The sequence below is a fragment of the Kogia breviceps genome, chromosome 17 (assembly GCF_026419965.1).
Source record: "Kogia breviceps isolate mKogBre1 chromosome 17, mKogBre1 haplotype 1, whole genome shotgun sequence".
Classification (NCBI taxonomy): domain Eukaryota; kingdom Metazoa; phylum Chordata; class Mammalia; order Artiodactyla; family Physeteridae; genus Kogia; species Kogia breviceps.
This window is the reverse complement of record NC_081326.1, coordinates 76,344,044-76,366,206: the sequence shown is the minus strand read 5'-3', so window position 1 is coordinate 76,366,206 and position 22,163 is coordinate 76,344,044. Positions and strand designations below refer to the sequence as shown.

Below are 22,163 nucleotides of genomic sequence, written 5' to 3'. Positions count from 1 at the left end.
GTGTGACCTCTGAGAACCGTGGCTTCATTTATTTTGCCCCATTTTTCAGTTGTTTCAAGGCAGGCGGAAAATCCAGTTGCTGTTAATTCATCACGATCTGATGCTGAAGCCCACAGCATACTTGGGTTTTGACCCACGTGTTTATTTTATGGTCCATTAGAGTGTGAGCTTCATGACCGTGAGAATATTTGGGAACGTTTGCCCGTTTTATCTTCAACTCCTGGCACCCCGTGGCATCTCAGGGACTATTTGGCAAATAGGGTGAGCAACCATCCCAGTCCGTCCAGGGAGAGCGCCCACTTCACTCTGGAGGCTCAGGGCCTACGGTCCCCAAAGCGGTTCAACTCTTTTAAAGAAAAATACAATTGAGGGTCAAAGAAAATGTTGCATTTTTTTCCTCACATTAGAAAAAAAAAAAATTTAGGGCCCATGAAAATCTTAAATTTTGCCTTAAACATTACTACTACCGTGGAAGGGGGTCCATGAAACAATGGCCTCCTTTCAAGGCTTGCTCTTACGCTCTGTTAGGAAGGACTTGATGTGGGGACCGAGGCCCAGAGATGCTAGGTAACTTGCCGAGGTCACACAGCAGGTAAAGCGGGGCCACGTGGGGACCCAGAAGCCGGATCCAGAAGTCAGCGCGCCAACCCCCCTCCGCCCCCACGGCCGCCCACACCCGCACCCGCTGCAGCTCCGCTAACATCCCTGTACAACTGGGCTAAAGGAAGAAGGGGCGCGGGCTGCTGCTGGGGTGCGGGGCTGACTAGCAACAGAGGGGTGAGCGGGCGAAGGGCGGGGCGGAAGCAGGGAGAGGGAGGGAGGGGCAGAAGATTCCGTCCCCGTGGAGGTGGCCCGAGCCCCATCCCGAGGTGCGCATGCGTCTGAGGGTGGCGCGGGTGTCACCGCGGGGGCCTAGGTCTGCGCGCGGTTGGCTCTCCGCGGGGGGCGGTGGGTCCGGGTCCCCGCGGGAAGGACGAACTCGCGGGCGGGGCGGGGCGGGGCGGGGCGGGGCCTGCGCTGAGGTCACGCGCGATGGGCGGCTCTGCCGCGGGGCTGCGGCGCGGCGTGGTCACTGCGGGGCTCAAGGACGGACTCACTGTCAGACCCGGGCTCGCAGGGCTGGCGAGGGGTGAGTCGTAGGCGCAACGGGGGCTCATTGTGGTGAAGGTCATGGTTGAGGTCACCCCGACAGCCCCCCGAACTTGGGACCGCAGTCTTGGGGGCGGGGCTCTCCGGGAGGGGGCGGGAAGAGCTGGAGCCGCAGGCCCGGCCTTGCTCAGACCTTCGACATCCCGAGGTGCACGCCCGGAAAATGGGTCATGGAAGATGGATTTGTTGTTCTCGGGAAGGGGAGGGTCTAATTTAGTTCCCCGAGGCGGGGACCCGGGGCTGGACTATCCGCGCGGGGAGGGGAGTCGTACTCCACACTCACCCCCCAGACCCTTTCGGAGAGAGTGGGCATCTCCGCTCCAAACAGCAGATCCAGACTGAAGGTCTTGTCTTGCCCAAGTGCCCTCCTGGAGTGCATTCAAAGCGCATTCCCCCACAGGCTGGACAGAGCCCGGAAGCCTTCCGCTGCCGGGAGCTCTGCAGTACTGACTCAAAACCCCAGGCAGGGCTCTGGAGGTCTTCCGGGAGAGGGGCCCCTAGCTGGGCCCTGAAAGTGTCAGGAAGTGGGGGGGGGCCCACGCGGGGACATGCCAGGGGCAGAGGGTAGGGGGAGCAGTGAGGATAGACCCACCCCCGGGGCCCCAGGGCCCTGGGTGGGAGAGGGCTGGGTGCCAAGCTCCTGGGCCCCTGCATCAACCTTCCCCGGTAGACTGTGGGTTTGACCTGGCATTCAAGGCCCCTCCAGCCTTCTGGACTCCCCTTGGCCCCCCACCCCTGGGGGGCTGTCCCACCCTTGCTTCCTTCTCATCTCATTCGTGTCTCCTCCTCCAGGAAGTCTTCCCTGACTCCCAGGCTGAGTTGGGGGGCTCCTCTGCCCAAGCCTGTGGGTCCCTCAGGCCCTGCTGTGACCACCTGTCCTCATCCCCCTCTGTGCAGGGCTACAGTGCCTCCAGTCGACCAGGAGCTCCCAGAGGGCAGGGGGTTGTCCCACCCGCTCTGTGCCCTGCCCCAGCCCTGGCCTGAGTTGAATCGAAGACCAGCTGCTCTCCACTTCCCTACTCCCACTCTGCGCTCTCACCTCCGGCCATGGTGCCCCTGCTCTCCCTGCTCCTGGTGGCCTTGGTGGGCCTACCTGTGGGTAAGATGGATGGAGAACAGAGGGTGGACAGGCCCACCTTTGGGGGCAGGCAGGCTGAAGGGGGTGGGGGCGGAAATTCCAGTGACCGCCTCTCCTCCCAGCTGTTCTGACCTGGGGAAGCTGACGGGACGAGGGGGCTGATGGGCTGGAGGAGGGGGCCTCTCGCTGCTCTCTGACCCCAATCTCTCCCCGGCCCCCAGCCCAGGCTCTGGACTGCCACGTGTGTGCCTACAACGGCGAGAACTGCTTCAACCCCATGCCGTGCCCGGCCATGGTCACCTACTGCATGACCACGCGCACTTGTGAGTTGCTGGCCCGCCCCTCACGGCCCTGCCTGGGGAGCACGGCGGCGGGTGGGGGCGTGTGAGGGAGGCTGAGGAGGGAGGCTCCCACCTGCCCTAGGATCCTTTTTGGGGAGCTCCTGGCTTCGGGGAACCTGGCCTAATGGCCCTGCGTGCTGGGGTTGGAGCCTCAGGGCCCTGGCCCACCTCCCCCTCCCTCTGCAGACTACACCCCGACCAGGATGAAGGTGAGCAAGTCATGCGTGCCCAGGTGCTTTGAGACCGTGTACGATGGCTACTCCAAGCACGCGTCCACCACCTCCTGCTGCCAGTACGATCTCTGTAACGGCGCTGGCCTCGCGGCCCCTGCAACCCTGACCCTGGTACTCCTGGCCACCCTCTGGGGTCTGCTCTAAAGCCCCGTCCCGCCCTCCACAGACTCACTCAAGGGCAAAGTGCTGAGCAGCACGGCCCCACCCTCTCCCCCTGCACCCCCCACCCCTGCCCTCCCCAGACCCCACCAGCCACATCCAGGAGTGTCTGCAAGAGGACTCTTGACCTCCCCCAGCCACCTGGGGTCTGCTTCCAGGTCATGACCTGTTGTTTCCAGAAGGCCATGTGGGACCACGCCTCCCAAGGCATCTGGCTTTGACGGGGCAGCTGAGCCCCCTCCTCTGTCCAAGGATGGGGGTGTGGGCACGGTGTGCTGTTGATGGGGGATCTTCAGTTGGCCGGTGAACACTGACGTGAAGGGGGCCTCTGCGTCTGCCCTGTAAGTGTGCTGGAGGGGGAGGGGAATTAGGGACCCGGGGGGTGGGGAACAGCCCTAGGAAGAAGGCTCTCCAGGGCCCCAGGAGGGCTGCCCAGGGCAGGTGTGGCATGGCAGGCCGATCGGGGAAGCCCTGTGCCCCCCACCCCGTCGGCCGTCCCCTCGTGTTTCGGCAGCCCGTGGCAGGGGAGGAAGTGGCTCAGCCTAAAGAGGCCCCTGAGGCCCCTCCAGATCCGGCGCTGGGACCCTGCGCAAGGTCTGAGCCTGGAGAGGCCAGGCTATATTTGGCCGAGCTTGAGAGCTGATCCCAGGACTATTTTGGGCCAGGAGGGAAGGGAGCAGAGCGGTGGCCACCCGAAGCCTGGCCTTCAGCCCTAAGCAGGCCCTGGCGGAGTGCGCCTCTTTACGGGGTGGGGGGGTTTGGGGCGGCGAACTCTGCCGGGGCGCCGAGGATTCGCCGGGGCGGGGGCGGGGGCGGTGCATCCTTGAACCGGAGCGGGGCGCCCTCTGGTGGACGCTTGGGGCCGCGCCGGGCAGGGGTGGGCTCGGTCCGCCGGAGGGGAGGGGAAGGGAAGGCAGCGTCCGGGGGTGGAGGGGAGGACGGGTCGGGAAAGAAGGGTGCAATGGGCCGCGCTCCCTCCCCGCGCAGCTGGGATCCCCTCGCCCCTCGCAGCGGCTCGACTGCTCTCCGGGCGGCAGCAGGATCCCGACTGAACGAGTGCCGCGTGCGCCGGCCTTGGTCCCAAAGGGTTTCGCGGGGCCCTCGACCTCTGACTCTGCCCACGGGGAGGGCGGGAGCTCTGCTCCGGCTGGAGCGCTCCAGCCTCAGCTCAGGGAGTGGCTCTCAGGTGCCGCCAGTCAAGCTGGGCCTTGGGACCCCCAGAGATCCAAGAAAGGGAATCATTTAAAAGGCACCTACCCTAGGTGAGCCCCCCCTTGGCCAGCTTGGGGAGCCCGGGTCGCCCAGCGTCTGCTGTTCTGGGTCCAGGTGGCCCGGGGAGCCGGGCCCTCCTTCCAGTGAGGCCAGTCGGGACGTGCAGCGTTGTGCGGGGGTCACACAGCACCTGAGGCCTCCTCAGCTGACCAGTGCCCCCAGCTCCAGTGTCCGGGGAGGGGTCAAGGAGCCCCTTCAGGTTGGCACGGCCCAAGTGTGCAGGACGACAGCAGGTGCCCACGTGGGGGCTTGTGCCTGGAACTCAGAAGCCCTTGGCCCCTAAGCATGGCCCCCGTCAGGGGGGCCTGTGCTGGAAATTCCTCTTGCGAGCTTCCCTCTGGGACCGCCAGACCTCAGGGAATCAGGTCGCCCTGGGGGAGCCCGGGTAGGAGGTCCTTAGGCAGGCCTGGGTCAGGCTTCCCAGAGGGCCAAGGAGCAGAAGGACGGAACCCCAGGCAGCCTGCCAGGTGGCCCCTCCCCCTGATGCCCAGTGCGGGGTGAGGCCCTCCCTGGGGGAGGCTGGGGGGAAGCCAGACCCCACCCCCAGCTCCTCCACCCAGAGACTCCCGGGGGTGGTCCACCTCAGGGAAGAGACCACACTCCCCGCAGAGTTGGCTGCAGGGCCACTGCAGCTCCAGATGCTTCCTGGGAGGGAGGGCAGCCAGCCGTGGGCAGGCTGCCCTCCTGCCTCAGCAGGAGAGGCCTGGGAAGCACTGTCACTGCCCTGCTTGTGCAAAAGCACTTTGTCCTGGGTCCGGTGGCTCCTCGGCTAGATCGGGTCCTCCCTCTCTCCCTCCTGTCCCGGCGGGGATGGAGTAGAGCCCTGCCTGGCCCCCTGTGGGCTCTGGGGTCACTGAGAGCAGGGATCCAGCAGCTGGGTGTGCTTGGTGTTGGGGGAGCTTCTTACACCTGCCTCTTGCCTCCATCTGTCCGACCCTCCTCCCCCCGACCTGGTCCCATCCCAGTAAACCCGTGGCACCGCCCGCAGCACCGGAGAACCTGCTGCCAGTCCTGCCTCCACAGGCTGGGTTCTGCCTGGCCCGGCTGGGGTCAAAACTGAGCGCAGACACACCTAGGGTGTTATGCTCACGCCCCGGCCGGGCCCCCTAGTGGGAAGCGTGCAGCACTGCAAAATCAGGGGAATGCACCAGTAGGGCCCTTGGAAATCAAACAAGTCAACTTGTCCCAACCGACTGTCCATGAGGTTAGTAACTAACATCTGCCCGTTTCCCTGCAGTCGTGGCTCTAAGCACTGCAAGACAATCCCGCAAGGTAGGAGCCGTTATCACGCCCCTTTCACAGATGAGGAAACCAAGGCACAGAGAGGTGAAGTAGTTGCCCAAGCCAGGTGGGACTTCTTGCCCCCGCCCCCACTGCACCCCTGCGCCACCCTGCAGTCGCTTCTCCCATCAGCTGGGAGAGGAAGGGGAAGCTGAGAAGGTGGGTTTATAAATTTAAGAGGATTTTAGCATGTGAAATCATTATAACAGCTTAGGGTCAGGAAAGAAGGAGAAAATCAGCACCAGGAGGTTGGAGAAGCCATGAAAGAGAGTCAGGGCACCCAGCCCTGTGTCTGGGTGCTGGGCCAGGGCTGGAATAGCGCAGAGGAGGGCAGAGGGGAGCCAGGCTGAGCTCGCCTGGCCCGGAGCCCTTCCCACCTGTGTCAGGATCGTGGGTCCCCAACGGGAACGAGAGCCCGCTCAGCAGGCGGAGAGGCCGAGGCTCTTCCTCGCAGCTCTTCGCGGCGTTTCACGTCTGGGAGCAGCCTGCCTGTCGCAGGAGCGGCTGCTTGACTGTGTGGTGGCACCTCCGTGGGCTCCTGTGCTGTCCATCTGCCTGGAGCACAGCTGCGGCCCCGGTGCAGACAGACGTGCAGAGGGGAGGCTGGACAGCTGCTTCTCACCTCCCTTTGTAACATCGGATTTGTGGTGATGAACGTGTATTTTTTTCATGATTCTAAACCTCTGAGAAAGGTAAAAGGAAAGTGAGAGGCCTATTTCTTTTTCATCTCCCCCCCACCCCAAAATTTGTTGGATCCTATCCCTCAGGCTGATCTGGAGCTTGTCGTTCACATCTCTGAGCCTCTGTTGTCTTGATGATAAAATGGGGACAATAGCGGCCACCAGGCTGGGGCGTAACTGCCCAGTCTGGGGCCTGGCACACAGGAGGCACCGGGTGGACAGATGGATGAACGGATGGACAGATGGACAGATGGTGCCCTTTCCGTCCACTTCCTGACCCTACCCAGCATGGGCGTCAACTTCAGGCCATGGCCCCCCTCCCTCACACGGCCTCCCAGAGAGGTCTTGTTTGCACCTCCTCGAGCTAGTGAATAAATGGGTGAATATGTGTGTCGACTTTCTGTCCCACGAGCCACCCCTCCTGCGCTCACCTCCACCCAGTGGTCTGGCTTGCTGGTCCTGCTGCCTCTGTCTGTCCTAGACTCCCGCCCACCCTGGGTCTCCCAGTCTTGACCTCGGAACCAGCCCTGGCCCAGGGCAGGGGGTGACCCATGGGAGGGGAGCCAGGCAGGAGAGGCAGGAGGGCTCCCAGGGTTCACGGGCGGGGCCCCAGTTCTGGTTCCCTGGGAGCGAGGCAGACCTACCACCTCACCCAGCGGCCCCCTGGGGAAGGCTGACGGGGCTGGTGGGGGAGGTAGGACCCCAGGAACCCACCCACCACCCAGCTCTCTAGCTCCTGACACCGGCTCTTCCTCTCCGCCTGGGAGCGGGGTCTGAGACGGACCACCCACAGGAGCCCACCAGATAGAAGGATGGACAGAAGCCCCTCGGGCTGCCAGGGCAGACAAGGGCCTGTGGGCCGGGAGGGCTGGCCCGCTTCAGACAGCCACCCACACTGCCCCCGCGGTGCACCTCCACTTTGGCAGAATGTCTTGGCTGGAGCGTCGCTCCCACAAAGTCTGGCTCCTGCCCTCAGGGGTGTCCTTCTGGGCTCTCACCCATCACGGGGCCTCTCTTAATACCAAGGGTCTTTCTGCTCCCCGCCCCCCAGCACTGGGCAAACACCCGCAGGTCCTGGGCCCTGCAATACAGTCAACGATCGTGACCAGGGTCCCTCGTCACTCCCAGGGGGTAGGCAGTGCAGAACCACCACTTCTGCAGGGAGGCCCATTTGACAGGCGGGAAAGCTGAGGGCCGTGCTTTGTGGCTCTTCGGAGGGCAGCTGCTCCGCTAACTCACCGCAGGGGGCCGTGCTGGTGAAGCTTCTGGTTTGGGCGGGCCCTAAGCTTTGTTTGCATGTTTAGGGCCAGGGGCTAGGCCCCCAGGCCCGAGCCAGACCCTCATTCCTGTTCACCCGGGAGGCCAGAGGCTGTGCCCTGGGGCTTCATGGTGTGCCATGCCATCTTACGTGACCCCCATCGTATCATCTGAGGACCAGGAAAGAGGTTTATGGAATTCAGTGAGGCTCTCCGGAGGCCACACAGCCATCGAGCCTGGGGCCCAGGCTGGACCCCCGTGCTGCCCAGGCCCCAGTCCAGTTCCCGGGCTGCGCTGGCCTCTGGGGCGGGGCGGAGCAGCAGCTGGCGTAAGACAGCAGCCCGGGCGCCCTGGGAGCCAGGCCTCTCCCCAGGAGGACCTGAGGCTGCTCCCTGGGCTCCCGCTGGCCGCTGCCTTGAACCTGGAGCTGGGTGAGTCCAGGGCTTAGGGCCACCTCCTTTCCAGCCCTCCTCGCTTGCTCTAAGCCTGTCCCTCCGATCTCGGCCACCACTGAGCTGTGACTCCCACCTTGGGGGAGCCCATTTCCTGCCCCACACCCCGTTTCCTGAGGCACTGGCCCTCCCATCCACCAGCCTCTACCCTCTGCCCAGCCCCTCCCCGGACCTGCGGACCCATCAGCTGAGCCCTTACCCTTTCCTCGTCCCTGCTCGGTGCCCTGCCCCTGGCTTGACCCTCCTTCCCCCAGCCCCACAGGCTGCGGGGTGCTGGCGCGGACATCCCTGTAGCCGTCGGCCTGTGGGAGGCGGGGAGCGCGGCCCAGAGAACCAGTGCCCGGCCCGCGTGCGGGCTGAAACAGTCACTTGAATTTCTCAACAAAAGCGGCCAGTCCACGGGGTCAGAGTGGGACTCGCCAGAAGAGCCAGGCTGCAGATCCACCTCCAAAGCCCCAGCCCTGGCCCCAGGCCCCCTAGTCAACAAGGACCCTCCTCCCCTCTGCTGTCGGCCTGTCCTCCAAATGTGGACCAAGAGCCTCCCCTCTGCCTGCCCAGCTGGGGTGCGTCTCCCTGAAGTGGACACAGAGGTCCCCATGCCTCTGGGGCAGCCACATGCAACCCAGATGCCCTTGGCCATCCTGAACACCCCTTCTCTCTCCGACACACACACAGTGCCAAGTGGGTCAGACCACGCCCAGGCACCCCCATCCTGCCTCCACAGCCCGCCGCCCTGCTCCAGGGCCCCAGCCAGCCACTCAGGACCACTGGCCGGACCTGCCCAGGCCCAGACCATCTGCGTGCACCATTTCCTATCTGTGGTCCCACCCGGGAACTTGTCCTGTCCGGCAATGCTCAGCTCAAGACGCCTAACACGACCCCCCAACCTCCCCTGCCCCCGGCCCCTCAGGACCTGTGCAAACACCTCTTACACGAAGAGAAACAGACATTCTGTGTGGGTGCCCAACTGCCCCCCACGTGGCCCCTGGCTCAGGACAGGCATAAGGCACTGCCCAGTCAGTCCCCAAGGCCCTCAGGCCGCCCGGAAAGGTGGAGAGGGCCGAGGCCGCAGCCCACCAGCCTGGCAGCAGAGCGCTGCCCTGCTCCCCGCCTCTCCAGCTCCACTGTCCCGTCGCTGAATGCCTCTTGCAAACCCAGCTGCTTCCAACGGCCCTTCTTCCCCAGGTCCCAGTGCTGGGCCCTCCTGGGCAGGTGGTCAGAGCACGGACACCACCCACACCTCCGTTACTCACCTGCCTTATACCCCAGGGGTCCCACTCTCTGCCCTCTTGGAGCAGCCTGCGGAACAGCCCCTGTGCTCCCCCCTGGTCCCCCACGCATCAAGGCCCGCTGACCTCTGAACCCCCTGGCACCCACACCCTGCCCAGTGACCCCAGGAGCCTGGGGGCTGGGACCCCGAGTCTGGGGCATGACCTCCCAAGTTCCTGTGGAAAATCGCAGATGAGGAGAGGACCAGGGCCGGAGGGGCTTGGGGCAGCTCCTTTCAGGCCTCGACACCATGTCCTGTGGAACGGGGACAGCACCCCAGCCTGCCAGCGTGGCCCCCAAGCTCACCCAACGAGACCGACAGCGCCCCACGCCAGAAAACACCGCCGGGGGACCGGGGCTTTGGAAATGAGGACTCCCCAGCAAGCTCACGTTTAAGACCCTTTACTCTTGGGCTTTCTTTAAATAAAACAGAAATACTGCGGCGTTCCCACGGTGGCTGTGAGGCAGATGACACTGTGGGGACAGGGGAGGCATGAGGGGTGTGGCTGTGCTCCTGGATCCAGCTGGCCGCGGGTCATGGACCGGGTGGCGAGGGGGCAGTCCTGGGCCCCAGCTGCTCTGGCCTGCCCCGTGGGCCGGAGGGGGCAGCTGCAGGGGCACGGGTGAGCGGGCACCCTGCCCTGGGCAGCCCCCCACGGGAAAGCAGCAATCCCACACCCAGAGCCCTGAGCTCTGTCCCCAGCCAGCCAGGGACAAGGCCCACCTGCTTTGCCCTCAGCACCCCTGGAGGCTCCGGGCCAGTGCCTGCTTCTCTCCAGGCCTCCCTCTCCCCAGCTGCAAGGTGGGAGACGGGGCAGGAGTGGGAGCCCTCGGCCGGTGACGCCATCAGGGAGCCCCTCAGCAGCTGCCTGGACAGAGCCGCTCGAGCAAAACCAAGAAGACTCTCTCCAGCCTCAGCCCACTGAGGGAAGCAGCTCTCTGCACAGGAAGGAAAAAAGTCAACAGTGGGGCAGAATGCCAGGCAGGGACAGCCCCAGCAGGAGGGCGGACCACTGAGGTGCTGTAGGCCCAGAGAGGGCAGGACCCCCCCTCCCACCAGCGTCACACAGCACAGTCCTACGGGCACTGAAGGGTACAGATGGGTGAGGGAACCCAGGCAGAACCCCACTCCCCAATCCCTCCTCAGCAGCAGGCCCCAACTAGGACACCCCCAGCTACGACGGTTCACCACCTCCACTGGAGCCCCTGTGCCATGTGACCTGCACCGGCCCCAGCACTCTCTCCAGGGCCACAAGCCTGCAGGACTTGCCCCCATCCCAGGAGCCTGGTGGCCGGGCCTCTGTCCTGAGTGCCCTTGGGTCAGTCTGCCTGCCCCCCTGGTCTGCCAGACTCTGCCCTGGGCCTCCCCTTCCCTCACTCGCAGCCAGAGGGATACGCCTTGAAATGCTGCTCTGACCCTTCCCAGCTCCTTGCCGTGCCCGAAGCAGGGCCCCGGCCCCGGCCAGCCCCAGCCCCGCCTCCAGGACTGCTGGGGCCTCAGCCCCACGGCAGCTCGGACTCCAAGCTCCGGTGCTCAGGGCAACTCTAGGCAGTCCCCTACTCCAGGCACTCTCCCCCGACTCGACACGTGGACACGGGGCTGCACCTGCTGGGTGGGCCACCCCCAAACCCTGCTGCCCACGTGCCAAGGGCCCTGCGCCTCCCAGGTGCCCATCGTCATTATCCTGAGCGCAGAGCGGGCCTGGGTGCCTGTGTCACCAGCATCCCGTGCTCCGCGTGGGATGGGGCGTAGAGGGGCGTCGATAACGGGGGCGGGGGAGGGCCTTGGGTGTGTGAAGGGGGCTGGGCCGGTCCCAAGGCCACTCCAGCTCCGAGAGAGCCCAGCCCGGCCAGCCCACTGTGCTCTCTGCCTCCTGGCAGGCGGGGAAGGGTGGGCAACTGCCCCCAGGTCAAGGCTGACGGGCAGGGCGGGTGGGCTGCGCTGCTCACTGGTCCTTTACGACATCGCCAAGCCCGCTCTCGGCCCGGAGCAGCTGGCTGCTGGCCTCATTGTAGGCGATCCAGTGCTGCAGGTCGGCTGGCAGCTCAGGGGGCTCCACCTGCAGGGGAAGACAAGGGTGAGAGGCCCACGGGCCACCCGCTGCTGTGGGGACCAGCAGGGCCGGGTGCGGGGCGGGGACAGCCAGGTTGCTGTCTTCACAGCTCTGGACCTCGGCTCACACGGTTCCCCAACCCCAGCCCCCTCCCTGACACGTCCCAGGCCCCTGTGCCGCAGTGCGGGCTCCTCCCCATCCCAGCTCTCAGGGCACCAGCCCCCTATCAGGCCTGTCTCCCCGACTGGGTCACGACTTAGCCCTCTGCACGGTCCCAGATCCGGGGCAAAAACCTGAGGCCAGCTGGTTGGAGGGGGCGGCGGGAGACGGGAGACCCAGAGCGGCCAGAGGCAGGGCAGGGGATGCAGGGGCAGAAGCGGCGTCGGAGCGGCTCTGCCGGGAGAGCCCAGGACAGGGCCACGCCTGAGGCCCCCTCTCAGCGCGCCAACAGGAGCTGGACGCCACCTGCCAGCTCAGCACCGCGTTCCTGCGCCCTCCTGCTCAGCCACACCAGCCGCCTCCCTGCAAAGTCGGCCACCATTCTGTGCTGGGGCAAGGGGCTGGGCCAGGCTGGAGGGGTCCGAGGACTTGTGGGACTCTCAGGGATGAGGGGGAATGCCCACCCACCTCAGGGCATCAGGGAGGCTGGGCAGAGGTGCTCAGAGCCGAGTCACAGGGTAAGCTGGGCAGAGCTGGGCCTGGCTCTTGGAAGCATCCTCCACCCAGCCCAGCTGGAATCACCAGATACAGACTTGGCTGTAGCCCAGCTCTCCCTGCAAGGCCGTGCTGCCCCACACCAGCCTTTCAGCATGCAGACCTCGGCACTGGGCTCAGCCTGTCCCACACTAAACCCAAGACTGCACCCGGGACCCTCCCAACCCAGGGGGCTCAGGCCGCGTGACCCCTGGCCATCTGTGGCCGAGTGTCCCTGCCATGCCACGGTATGGGCCCCCTTGCCTCTCGTGTGGGTCTCACCCATCAGCCCACGCCTGACCACCCACCCCTGCAGGAAAGTGGCCCTGGCTCCCTCTCCTCCGCTCCCTGCTTGCAGCTCTCAGCCCATCGATTTAAAGCCTCGATGGCCATCTCCTCCCGGCCTCCTGACGCGTGAAGGGACACGCAGGGCACCGCTGTGGGTGCAGGGTGGGAGGTATCCAGGCCCTTTGGGGGCGTCCCTGACTCAAAGAGACAGAAAACCAGGGGACTGGGCCTGTGGCCCACTGTGCAGCCGCAAGCAGTTCGCGTCGCCCCTCTGAGACTCAGTTTCCCCACCTCCGATATAAAGGAAAGGCTCACCTCTCGTGATTAACATGCGGCTGTGTCCCTCCTCTGCTCCTGTCCAGGGCCAGAGAGGGCAGCACCCTGCCTGAGGGCACCTAGGGGCCCAGGGGGCCCTGGCTTTGGCATGGAGGCTCCAAGCATGTTTTTAGGAACGTGCCTGCAGCAGGAGCCTGCCCCGGCAACCAGCACCGCAGCAGCATCCCCAGGGCCCAGGGCCCTGCTGCAGCAGCAGGCTGTGCTGGGAGGAGCAGGCCCTGGGGAGGGGCCTTGAGCCCCAGGCAGGTGCTGCAGCCTTCTTTTCTCCAACTGGAAAAGGCAGAAGGGCTTGCAGCTCTATACGGCTCAGGGCTCACCCCTAACCCAGGTGATGGTGACACAGCCCCTCAGGTCTAAGCTGGGTGAAGGGGGTCTCAGGTCCTTAAGAACTCCCAGCAACCTCCTCTCACTAACGCCCCAGCCCCCATCTCCCCACCCCACCCCCACCCGGCTTCCATGCTACATTCCGAACCAAGGACCAATGAGGTTGGCTCCGCACTCCAAGCCACACTCAGACTCTTTGGGAGGCGCCCGGTCTGGCCTTCCCTGTTCTGGAAAAGGCGTAGCGTGGGGCAGGGAACCTTGAGAGGTTAATAAGGGATGGCAGGAGGGGAGCATGCTGAGTCCGACTACAGAGAATTGATGAGGGGACCCTGAGAGGTCCCAAGAAGAATGGCATCAGTGAAGAAGGCCCTGGGTCCAAAGAAAAGGGCTGGAGCGGTACTCGGAGGAACAGGGGCACCCCTAACGGGGTAGGCGGCAGGCCTTCCCCAGGGGCGGGGGGCAGGGACCAGGAGTCCTCAGAGTCCAGCGCGAGGAGTGAGCTCGGGGCGGGGGACGCTTACCCGGCGCTTGCACAGGTGCTGCACGACGCGCTCCGGCGAGGTGCCCAGCACGTGCTGGCGGGAGCGCAGCAGCGCGCACACGAAGCCGTCGCGCAGGCTGATGAAGCGCGCCTCCAGGTAGAAGGCGCGGTCGTCCCAGCCCAGCAGGCGGGTGCGCACCTCGAACGGCTCGAGCAGACGCAGCGAGCGGCGGTAGCGCGCGCACGAAGCGGCCAGCACGGCGCGCGCCCCGAGCGCGCGCAGAGCCCCGAGCACGCCGCAGCGGGCCAGGTGAGCGGCGCGCGCCACGTCGGCCTCGCGCAGGTAGCGCGCGTTGTTCATGTGCAGCAGCAGGTCCAAGTCCGAGGGCAGCACGCGGCCCGCGTAGCTCTGCTCAGCCAGCAGGTCACGGACGCGGGGCTGCAGCAGGCGCGCGCGCAGTACGGCGCACGGCACGCGCACCAGGTACCAGCCGTCCAGCAGCGCGAAGTAGGCGAGCGCCAGGGCCAGCACCGCCACGAGCAGCCCCAGCATCGCGGCGGCGGCGGCGGCGGGCGCAGGGGTGCTGCGGAGCCCTAGGCGCTGGTGTCGACAGTGCACACGGCGCTGCAGCCCTGATGCCCCAGCTCTGCCGGCCAGCCTGGGAACCGTTGAGCGCAGCGCGGCCGGAGCGAACCATCTCGAGAGGCTGGCTGAGGGGGGGAGACGCGCGGAGGCCGGCGGAGCCCCGCCCCCCGCCCAGGGCCCCCCCCTCCCCGCTCTCAGTGGTCCGTCCCACCCCCGCAGCCCGCGCCGCTTTTGCTTTCCCCGGAGCGGGCGGGGCCACAGGGCGGCGCGCCGAGCACCACAGCGGCACCTGGCGGTGACGCCGCGCGCTGCAGGCGCAGGAGCGTTCCGGGTCTCCCGCAGCGTTGCCCGCCCTCTGGGAGCGCGAGCCCCTCGCGCCTTTCCCTGGGTCTTGAAGACTTGGAGTGACCCCGGAGATTCCGCCTCTGATCTGGGAGGGTCGGAGTCTCCAGCACTTTCCCGGCCTAGGCTGTGGAATTTGGCCAGGACACATGGACATAGGCCGGTCCCTAGCGGCGCTGCTTGGAGGCTGCTGGAAACCGACCCTCTTCTACTCCAGAACCACCAGGGGCTGGCTTCCCACTTTGGCAGGGCCGTAGCCCCATAGGCGGCGGGTTCAGGGAGTATCTCAGTCTGGCCCCAAAACACCTTTTCAGTCTCAGCCTGTAACCTCATTACCCCTCCCCCCACATTCACCCCTTCCTCCCCAAAGGTCCTGATAACCGCAACCTCATTTCCTAGTATTCCCACCCTTTGCACTTTTTGAAGAGGGAGCAAATAACGTCCCGGATGGAGAGGGAGGAGTCAGGAAATGTAAATGACTCAGCAATCGATTCAAAGGCCTTGCCTTAGGCACTTGGGACGCCTGGCCTGCCGGACTGCCACGCACAGTAGGTGTCCTGTCCCTCTTTTCTGCAAGGTCGGCAGGGAAGGCCCAGCGAAGGCCCGGCCGGCCTCCAGGCCTCTCCAACGACGGCGTTTGCCAGTGACCCCGGAGGCTGCCTCCTTAGGTCAGTACTGGAGTCCCGGGATGGATGGGTGCGTTTAAGGAGTGATTGCTGAGGTCCCGAGGCTCTGAGAATACATCTGGCAGCAGCTGGACTGAGGCAACTGGGCTCTCATCCAGTCCACACCCAGCCTGGGCCCGGGTTGCGGGGTTCTTGAAAGCCCCTGAAGAAGGAGGTCCACAGTCCACTCTGGGGCTGGGCGGCCTCCCATGCCACGTTCACTGTCAGGGCAGAGGCTGAGGTGTTTGCTTTTCTGGCTTTGCTTCTGGGGCCAGCGGCTGGGCAGAGTGGGGTCTGGGTTTTCCTGGGTCCCTGGATCTGCTTGGATACTCCCAGGGACAGGGAACTCATTTCCTATCAGGGCAGGCCCAGCTGCCCTAGGAAGCCCTGGCGGTAAGAAGGCCCTTCCCGCACATTGCTCACGCGTGTCCCTGTAATGCTCTCCCTGCCCTGGCTTGGCTCTGAGCTGTCGGTCCGGGGGTGAGCTAGCTTCTCAAGGCGAATAGAAGAATGACATGTTCTTGGAGCCCCCCTTGGCTGCTCCTCTGAGAACACAGCCTCCTTGTCACCCACCTTGTCCCGTCCCCCCAGGGGAGGGCCCCAAAGCTAGAGACCTGCTTCTGGAGATGTCAGTGAAGTTTGGTGAATGAGAATCCAGCCGGGAGCTTATGAGACCCCTGCCCCCAACTTCCTCACAGCCTGTGCTCCCCCCACCGCCCCTCCCTGCCCCATCTGCCCCTTTCCTGAATCCCGGACTGGGCTAGATCTCCAGAGCCCTGGTCTCACTCCACTTTTACTCACAGATATGATCCGTAGGCAGGGGGTGCTCTCTCCCTGCTGGACCTTGAGGCCAGGAGGCCAGGGCCCGGTCTGTCTCGTTGATTGCCAAATCCCAGGGCCAGCGGGGTGCCCGGTGCACCGAGGGCACTCAGAACGTGAATGCTGTAAGGACCAGCGCCTTCTCTGCCCCCCCTCCCCCCACCATCGGGCCGCTTCAGTCCCACACAATGGACGCAGGCATCTTGTGATGGGTCACTGGCAGTTTATTGGGAGGCTGGAAGGAGTCCTGGGCTTGGAACCTCGATCCCTTCCCTCGGCCCTGGCTTGGAGTATCCAGCAGGGTGGAGGAGCAGCGGAGGGGTACTTCTGGGTCCCCTTGGTTCCTCAAGGACTCTCGTGTCTGGGTAGCACCGGGCGTCACCGCCAAAGGCAGGCCCGCAGCCTAAGTTCTAGCGGCTGCCTGCTTGGATTCGAGGCTCCAGACCCAAGAGGAGCAGGGGCTCGGGATGCCGCCCGGCAAAACAGGAGCAGCAGTGCGAGTGGCCGGAACGCGGCGGGCAGCCCCTGGACGGGGACCCAACCTCGGCCCCGGCCCCGCCCAAGCTCCGCCCCGCCCCGCCCCCAGAGTCGCCCCAGGGCCCCGCCCGGCCCGGACCCCAGCAGCACCCCGCGTGGGGCACGGATCCTGGCGGCAGCAGCTCTGCTGGCCCTTTTGGCCCAGCCCGTCCGCGTTCGAGGGCTCGCATGGGTCCGTGCACGCCTTGGTTACCACCACAGTGCCCCGAAGGGGTAGCCTGCGGGCGGGACAGAATCAGGGTCACGAGGGCGCAGACCTGTTTGTCCGCAGTGCGAGCTGGGGGGCCGGCCCATCGTGGACTTGAAACTCAGTTCGGTAAAAAGGGGGCGGTCTCCCTAACAGAGGGTAGCTCTATCGCAGCCCTGGGGGAGACCGACTCGATTATTCCTGTGCTGGGGTTCTTTTCTGGGTGCTGTCTGCCCAGGGCGAGTCCCCGAGCCAGCGTCCCATCAACCTCAGCCCCGGAGACGGAGACCGTCCGGCTGCATGGGAGGCGGCAGAGGAGTGCCGGGCCCGTGGTGAGCGCTACGCCATGTCTGCTCTTGTCGTCACCTATACTATAGGTGCAGACAGACCAGGACAGTATCTCTCCCACGGAAGATGCTCAGCAAGTGCCATCTTAAAAACAAAACCACGTTGGTCTGTCCGGAGCATCACCTCAGCCACCACGGGGTGTCTAGTCCTTACCAAGGAGAGATAGAGGTTTTTAAAAAAACAAGCGGTTTCCTGCAGAGAGTGTGACAGGGCGCTCCTTATTCTTGCACGAGAAGCATCACCGTGAGGGTGAAAATGGGGCCCGACACCATGCGAGGGCTTTTGGGGAGAGGGGGCTGCACTTCCTCTTTCTTGCTTTCCCATAGTTTCTGACAATGAAACGGTGTGGGTGGAGCGGGTGGGGAGCCCAGTCCAGACCCTGCGTTAGGCCGGCTGAGGGACCCTGGGCTGGCCCTGCAGGTGGCCTCCGTGCTGTCCTCACCCTTGGAGAGGCAGAGCCCCCGTCAGCCCTCCATCCTGCAGGAGGGGGAGACTTCTGCCCTGAGGTGCTGGGTCGGGTGCAGAGCAGGCTCCTGCGCCTCCCGGGGCCTGTCCTTGTTCTGGAGGCTCAAGGCCGCGTGACCTCAGGGACGGCTCAGGAGGCGAGAGGAGGCCCCGGGTTACAGGGCGTGGGGAGCGTGGCCAGGCCTCCCACCTGCCGTGTCTCTCCTCTCATGTTGACCCAGAGAATTCAATCCACTGGGGCCCAGGGCACCTCGCCTCCACGAGCCTCGGCCCCAGGGCGGAGCCCCCCTCCACAGGGAGGCGCTAAGGTGTGGGTTGTCGTGGGCTCTGAGTGCGGGGACCTCTGGTCTCCTCTGCCCTCCCGACGTCACCACCCGCAACACTGGGCTGCCCGGGGCTCCCTGTGCCCTGGCCTGGACTCTGGTGAGCGTGACCCGCCCCCCACACCTGCTGCTGTGCCAACCTGGAGGGTCCCTCCAGGACCCGGGTTCTAATCCTGCCTCATCCACCACCCAGCGCCTGGCGTGGGCTGGAAGCCCCATCCTGTGCAGGAAGGTCTCACCCAGGGCCCGGCCCTCCCTGAGCCCTGGCACCCGAGGGCAGGGGCCATGTCCCCTGGGGCTCCCCCAGGCCTCACAGTTAGTTACCCCGGAAGGAGCCCCAAGCGTGCGACGGGAGCATCCTAGAGAGGGGAGGGGCCCGCAGTCGGGGTTGGGGAACTGGCTTAGCACTGGAGAGAGACCCTCTTGTACGGTTTGAATGTTTTGCTCTGGATGTGAAGCCCTTACAACAAACAAAATAAGAAATTGAAGAAACAGACAGAGGGGCCGTCCTCAAGCTGAAGGGAGAGGACAGGGCAGGGGTTCTGGCGGCCTCATGCAGCAGCAGCAGCCCCTCCCACGCAGAAGTGTCTCCATGCCTTGAAGTCTCTGGGTCAGTCCTCACAGCAGAGATGGGTCCCAGTGAGCATCTGAGGCTCAGAGAGGTTGAGCAACATGTGCGAGGCCACACAGCAAGAGCCGGGAGGCCCCAGGGACGTGGCCTTGCAGCGATGTTCTCCCTTCCAGGAGTCGGACATTTGCTCCTGCCCTGGCCGGAGCCAAGGGCACAGCCACAGCCACAGACGTGGCCCCAGGTGGCAACCCTTCACAGCCCTGGACCCCAACCTTGACCTCAGCCTGCGGGCATGCAAGAACGGGCTCTCTGCAACCAAACCCATGGGCCTTTATTAAGGGCCTACTGTGTGCTGGGGTTGCTGCCCCAGGACCCCCATGAACATGGAGAGCTGGTCCCCCCTCCAAGCTTCATCTCTTGGGGCTCCCAGGACCTCACACCCCTGACCCTCATTCTACTCGGAACGTTTCCTCTCAGCCTTTTCGGGGCCCTCCTGAGAGCCTGCTTCATGCTGGGTGCGGGGGACACCACGGGCAGGACCTGGCTCAGCTTGTGGAGGAGGCAGGCAGGGAAGGCTTCCTGGAGGAAGAGGTGCCTGAGTGAAGGTTAAGGGGTGGGTCGAAATATTGGAAAGGGGTCTGATGGGCCATCTGCATGCTGTTCCACATCACGGAGCTCAGCCTGCCGGGCGATGGGAGCTGGGCAGGAGTCCTGGAGGGAGCCAGGGGGGGCTGGAAAGGGCAGAGGGGCATCGCCCGACCTGAGTTAGGGTTCAGAAGGGGCCGTGACTGGACCGGGTGTGTGTGAGGAGTGCCCCCCGGGCCCCTGGGCACCACTGCCCAGCATGGGACACCACAGGGTCCTCCTGGATCCTACAGCTGCCCGAGGCCCCAGAACAGCAGCATGCCAAGAGCGGGGAGCAGCGTCAGGGTGACAATGGCCGGCTGCAGGGCGTGGGCCCCGCTGGCGTTGCACAGGTCGGTAGAGCAGCATGTGACGTTCTTCTGGCCCACGTAGTAGTTCTCCGAGTCCTCCACACACTGCGAGCTGCAGCCCTTGCTGATGAAGGTCACGAGATCCACAGCACCTGGGGGAGGCATGTGGGGACCACTGGGCGAGGGCCGGGCCCCGGATGCTCACCCACCCAATACAGATGGGAAGCTGAGCATCTGTATTTATGTGTGGACAGGAGAACACGTGGGCAGGTGGACAGGTGGACAGAAGGGTGGACAGGTCAGCGCAGAGACCCAATCCCAGGCCCTTTGAGTCCCTGCCAGGGAGGGGAGGCACAGGGCTTCTAGGGGATGGTGCAGGGGCAGGGCAGGGGCACGGGGAGGCCTGCGGGGACAGCAGGGCCGCTTACGGATGCGCTCGGTCCAGCACTGGGTCTCAGAGTGGCTGCAGTTCTGCACGTGCTGGCAGTCCTTGTTGCTGACCTTGGCCTGGCAGGAGTAACACTGCAGGGCGGTGCCTGCAAGGTGCGGGTGGGTGGAGCTCAGAGGCTGCCCAGCCTGCCCTCCCTCCCCTCCCCGTGCTGCGGGGGTGTGGGGGGAACCTTTCTCGTAGGTCACACACAGTAGGGAGCACTGGCTGGTGCACAAGAGCCACAAACTGGGGGCCCCTCACAGGGAGGGCGCCACGCCCGCCCCCTTGCTTGTAAGGCCGTTACGATGCCCGCGCTCCTGAGAGGGACACACACCAGGCAGGTGAGGGCAGGATAGACAGGACCCTTCACACTCGCTCTCAGCGTCCCCTCCCCCCGCCCCGCAGCTGTGAGCCCATCGGTGCGCCCCTGGCCCGGCCCTGCTCTGCCCCTGGGGGCAGTGGCCCCAGCTGTCATGATGATTAGGTCTCCTCCGGGTAAAACAATGCTGAAGCTGGGATCCACATCACGCTGGTGCGGTGCCAACAGGATCCCCGCGGCCAGCCTGTGCTCGGGCACCACCCACGCCGGCGACCCGTGTGTGCTCGGGCACCACCGTGATCCCTGCTTTCCAGAAGAGGGAGAGCGGAGGCTCCGAGAGCTTTACCGATCGCCCCGGGCTCGGGGCCGGCCGGGAGCGTCCCTACCAGGCCCGAGTCCGGGCTGGAGCGGTGCGGGCCCACAGCCGACCCCTGCGCCCCCATCAGAAGCCGGGGCTGGGCCTGGGGAGAAGGGTCCGGTCACTCTTCCCTCCGTCCCTCTGTGGCCCTTCTTCACTTGAGGCCCTTTGCCCCTGTGGCCCCGCCCACCCCACAGGCTCTCGGCGCATCCCTCGGTCTGCCGCCCCTCCAGCAGCCAGGCCGGCCCCGTGGCGCCAGAGGAGAGACCCCCGCGCTGCCCCGCCTGCTCCCGCCTCGGGGTATCCTGGCTGCACGAAGAGCCGCCCCAGGGGGACCTGGGTGGGGTCAAAGCCCCTTCTCCCTGCCTCTGCATCGTGTCCTTCCGCCCGGGCTGCTCCCCCCCTCCTCCTTCCTCTCTGCCCCTCTGGCCTCCCTCGATCATCCCCCCCCACCCCCGCCCCCTGCCCTGGCCCTGCTCCCTCCGCCCTGCCCCGTGGCCCCCTGTGGCCTCACCTGGCCGCAGGGCCAAGACAGCGGCTAGCAGGGCAAGGAGGAAAGCCTTCATGGTGGCGGGCGGGCAGCGGGGAGCAGACCTTGAGCAGCTTTATATGACTCTGCTGGCTGGGGCCGGGGAGGGGGTGGCCCACGGGGGGGGGGGGGGGCCCACCCACTGTCAACACCAGTAGCTTCCTGGCCGCAGGGCCCCAGGGCCGGGCAGGTCCCAATCTCCAGCCCCCGCCCTCCCGCACCCTTTGGCCTTCTTTCTGCTTCGGGAAGGCAGAGCCTGCCTGCGGCAGGGGCCATTTCTCAGCCACCCCAGGACGAGGCCCCAGACCACCTCTCCACCACCTCAGAGGGGCGGCGAGGCCAGAGAAAGGAGACCGTATTCCCCAGTTTCACTCACTCCTTCCGTCTTTGAGCCCAGGTTGAGGGCCCCTCCCTCGGCCCCACTGTGCTCTGTGTGGGAGCCACGCTGACCCCTGTGGCTGAGTCCCACTGGGGTGACAGGCCTTGATCAGACAGCACAATCAGCAGGAAGGAAACATGGGCTGCAGAGAGGGGGCCTGGGGGGGACCTTCTGGGGAGGCTGCCAGGGCGCAATGATGGACACATTAGTTTGGACATACAAAAACTTAATGCGGAAATACAAGCAATTCAAGAAGCTCATCTACAAGAAGATGGGCCCCAACAATTAATTCAAGGACTCTTGGATCAGCTTCAATGGTTAAACCCAATGCATTGGTTTCAAAATGGACTCACAGGATTGATTACCGTGGGGTCATGTGTATTGTTGATTTTAATTGCATTACCTTGTTTATTACACTTTATTGTTGGCCGTCTCCCTGCTCGTCAGGATGTGTATGGGTTGGAATTGCATTACCAAGCTTTAAAAAATAAAAGAGGGGGAAATGTGGCGAGCATTGCCCTCTGAGGAAGGCGCCATTAAGACCCTCATAAGCCTCAGGGCCCGACTGTACTCTCCTTGGTATGCATCCTGGACTTTATGGTATGAACGTAAAAAAGGAGATGGCCTTTGGCCAGATCGCTCCAGGGACCTGCTCAGTTACTGGGAGTCCCTGGTTGTTCCCTAAAGCTAGGAAAAGCAACCCTGGAGGGGAAGTTGGTGCCTTTGTGGAACAAGCAATAAACCCGCGGATGCAGATATGGTGGCGCCCAGTTCTATAGAAAAATGTCTGTGCAAAGTCCCTGCTTTACAATGTCTATGCAGAGTCCCTGCTTTACAATGTCTATGCAGAGTCCCTGCTTTACAATGTCTATGCAGAGTCCCTGCTTTACAATGACTAGGCAAAGTCCCTGCTTTACAATGTCTATGCAGAGTCCCTGCTTTACAATGACTATGCAGAGTCCCTGCTTTAGGGGTATATATACGGCTATGCTTTGCTATTAAATTTGCCTTGCAACCATCAGT

The 22,163-nt window shown here is 64.6% G+C and overlaps 4 protein-coding genes across 4 annotated transcripts in view; 2 read left to right on the top strand and 2 right to left on the bottom strand.

Annotated features, from left to right (window-relative positions):
- JRK (Jrk helix-turn-helix protein) overlaps positions 1 to 22,163 on the top strand; it is a 222,333-nt gene that overhangs the window by 188,643 nt on the left and 11,527 nt on the right. The window lies entirely within an intron of this gene.
- LYNX1 (Ly6/neurotoxin 1) lies at positions 862 to 3,730 on the top strand. Its single transcript, XM_059042578.2, has 4 exons — positions 862 to 1,129; positions 2,047 to 2,248; positions 2,449 to 2,550; positions 2,755 to 3,730. Exons 2-4 carry the CDS (start codon positions 2,197 to 2,199, stop codon positions 2,943 to 2,945), a joined length of 345 nt encoding a protein of 114 aa, XP_058898561.1. The 5' UTR covers positions 862 to 1,129; positions 2,047 to 2,196; the 3' UTR covers positions 2,946 to 3,730.
- THEM6 (thioesterase superfamily member 6) lies at positions 9,558 to 14,053 on the bottom strand. The gene is made up of 2 exons (XM_059042571.2): positions 13,388 to 14,053; positions 9,558 to 11,231 (listed from the first exon to the last, which is right to left on the bottom strand). The coding sequence occupies exons 1-2, from the start codon at positions 13,898 to 13,900 to the stop codon at positions 11,118 to 11,120; spliced, it is 627 nt and encodes a 208-aa protein (XP_058898554.1). The 5' UTR covers positions 13,901 to 14,053; the 3' UTR covers positions 9,558 to 11,117.
- PSCA (prostate stem cell antigen) lies at positions 18,501 to 20,798 on the bottom strand. Its single transcript, XM_059042581.2, has 3 exons — positions 20,747 to 20,798; positions 19,554 to 19,661; positions 18,501 to 19,277 (listed from the first exon to the last, which is right to left on the bottom strand). Exons 1-3 carry the CDS (start codon positions 20,796 to 20,798, stop codon positions 19,063 to 19,065), a joined length of 375 nt encoding a protein of 124 aa, XP_058898564.1. The 3' UTR covers positions 18,501 to 19,062.

What these genes read in the sequence shown, in the direction of transcription:
- LYNX1 (XM_059042578.2), top strand. Translation starts at nt 2,197, where the DNA reads ATGGTGCCCCTGCTCTCCCTGCTCCTGGTGGCCTTGGTGGGCCTACCT. An exon ending in CTTGGTGGGCCTACCTGTGG is followed by an intron (nt 2,249 to 2,448) that starts GTAAGATGGATG and finishes CCCGGCCCCCAG; the next exon opens with CCCAGGCTCTGGACTGCCAC. An exon ending in CTGCATGACCACGCGCACTT is followed by an intron (nt 2,551 to 2,754) that starts GTGAGTTGCTGG and finishes CTCCCTCTGCAG; the next exon opens with ACTACACCCCGACCAGGATG.
- THEM6 (XM_059042571.2), bottom strand. Translation starts at nt 13,900, where the DNA reads ATGCTGGGGCTGCTCGTGGCGGTGCTGGCCCTGGCGCTCGCCTACTTC. An exon ending in AGCACCTGTGCAAGCGCCGG is followed by an intron (nt 11,232 to 13,387) that starts GTAAGCGTCCCC and finishes CTTCCCCTGCAG; the next exon opens with GTGGAGCCCCCTGAGCTGCC.
- PSCA (XM_059042581.2), bottom strand. Translation starts at nt 20,798, where the DNA reads ATGAAGGCTTTCCTCCTTGCCCTGCTAGCCGCTGTCTTGGCCCTGCGG. An exon ending in TGTCTTGGCCCTGCGGCCAG is followed by an intron (nt 19,662 to 20,746) that starts GTGAGGCCACAG and finishes CGCACCTTGCAG; the next exon opens with GCACCGCCCTGCAGTGTTAC. An exon ending in GTGCTGGACCGAGCGCATCC is followed by an intron (nt 19,278 to 19,553) that starts GTAAGCGGCCCT and finishes TGCCTCCCCCAG; the next exon opens with GTGCTGTGGATCTCGTGACC.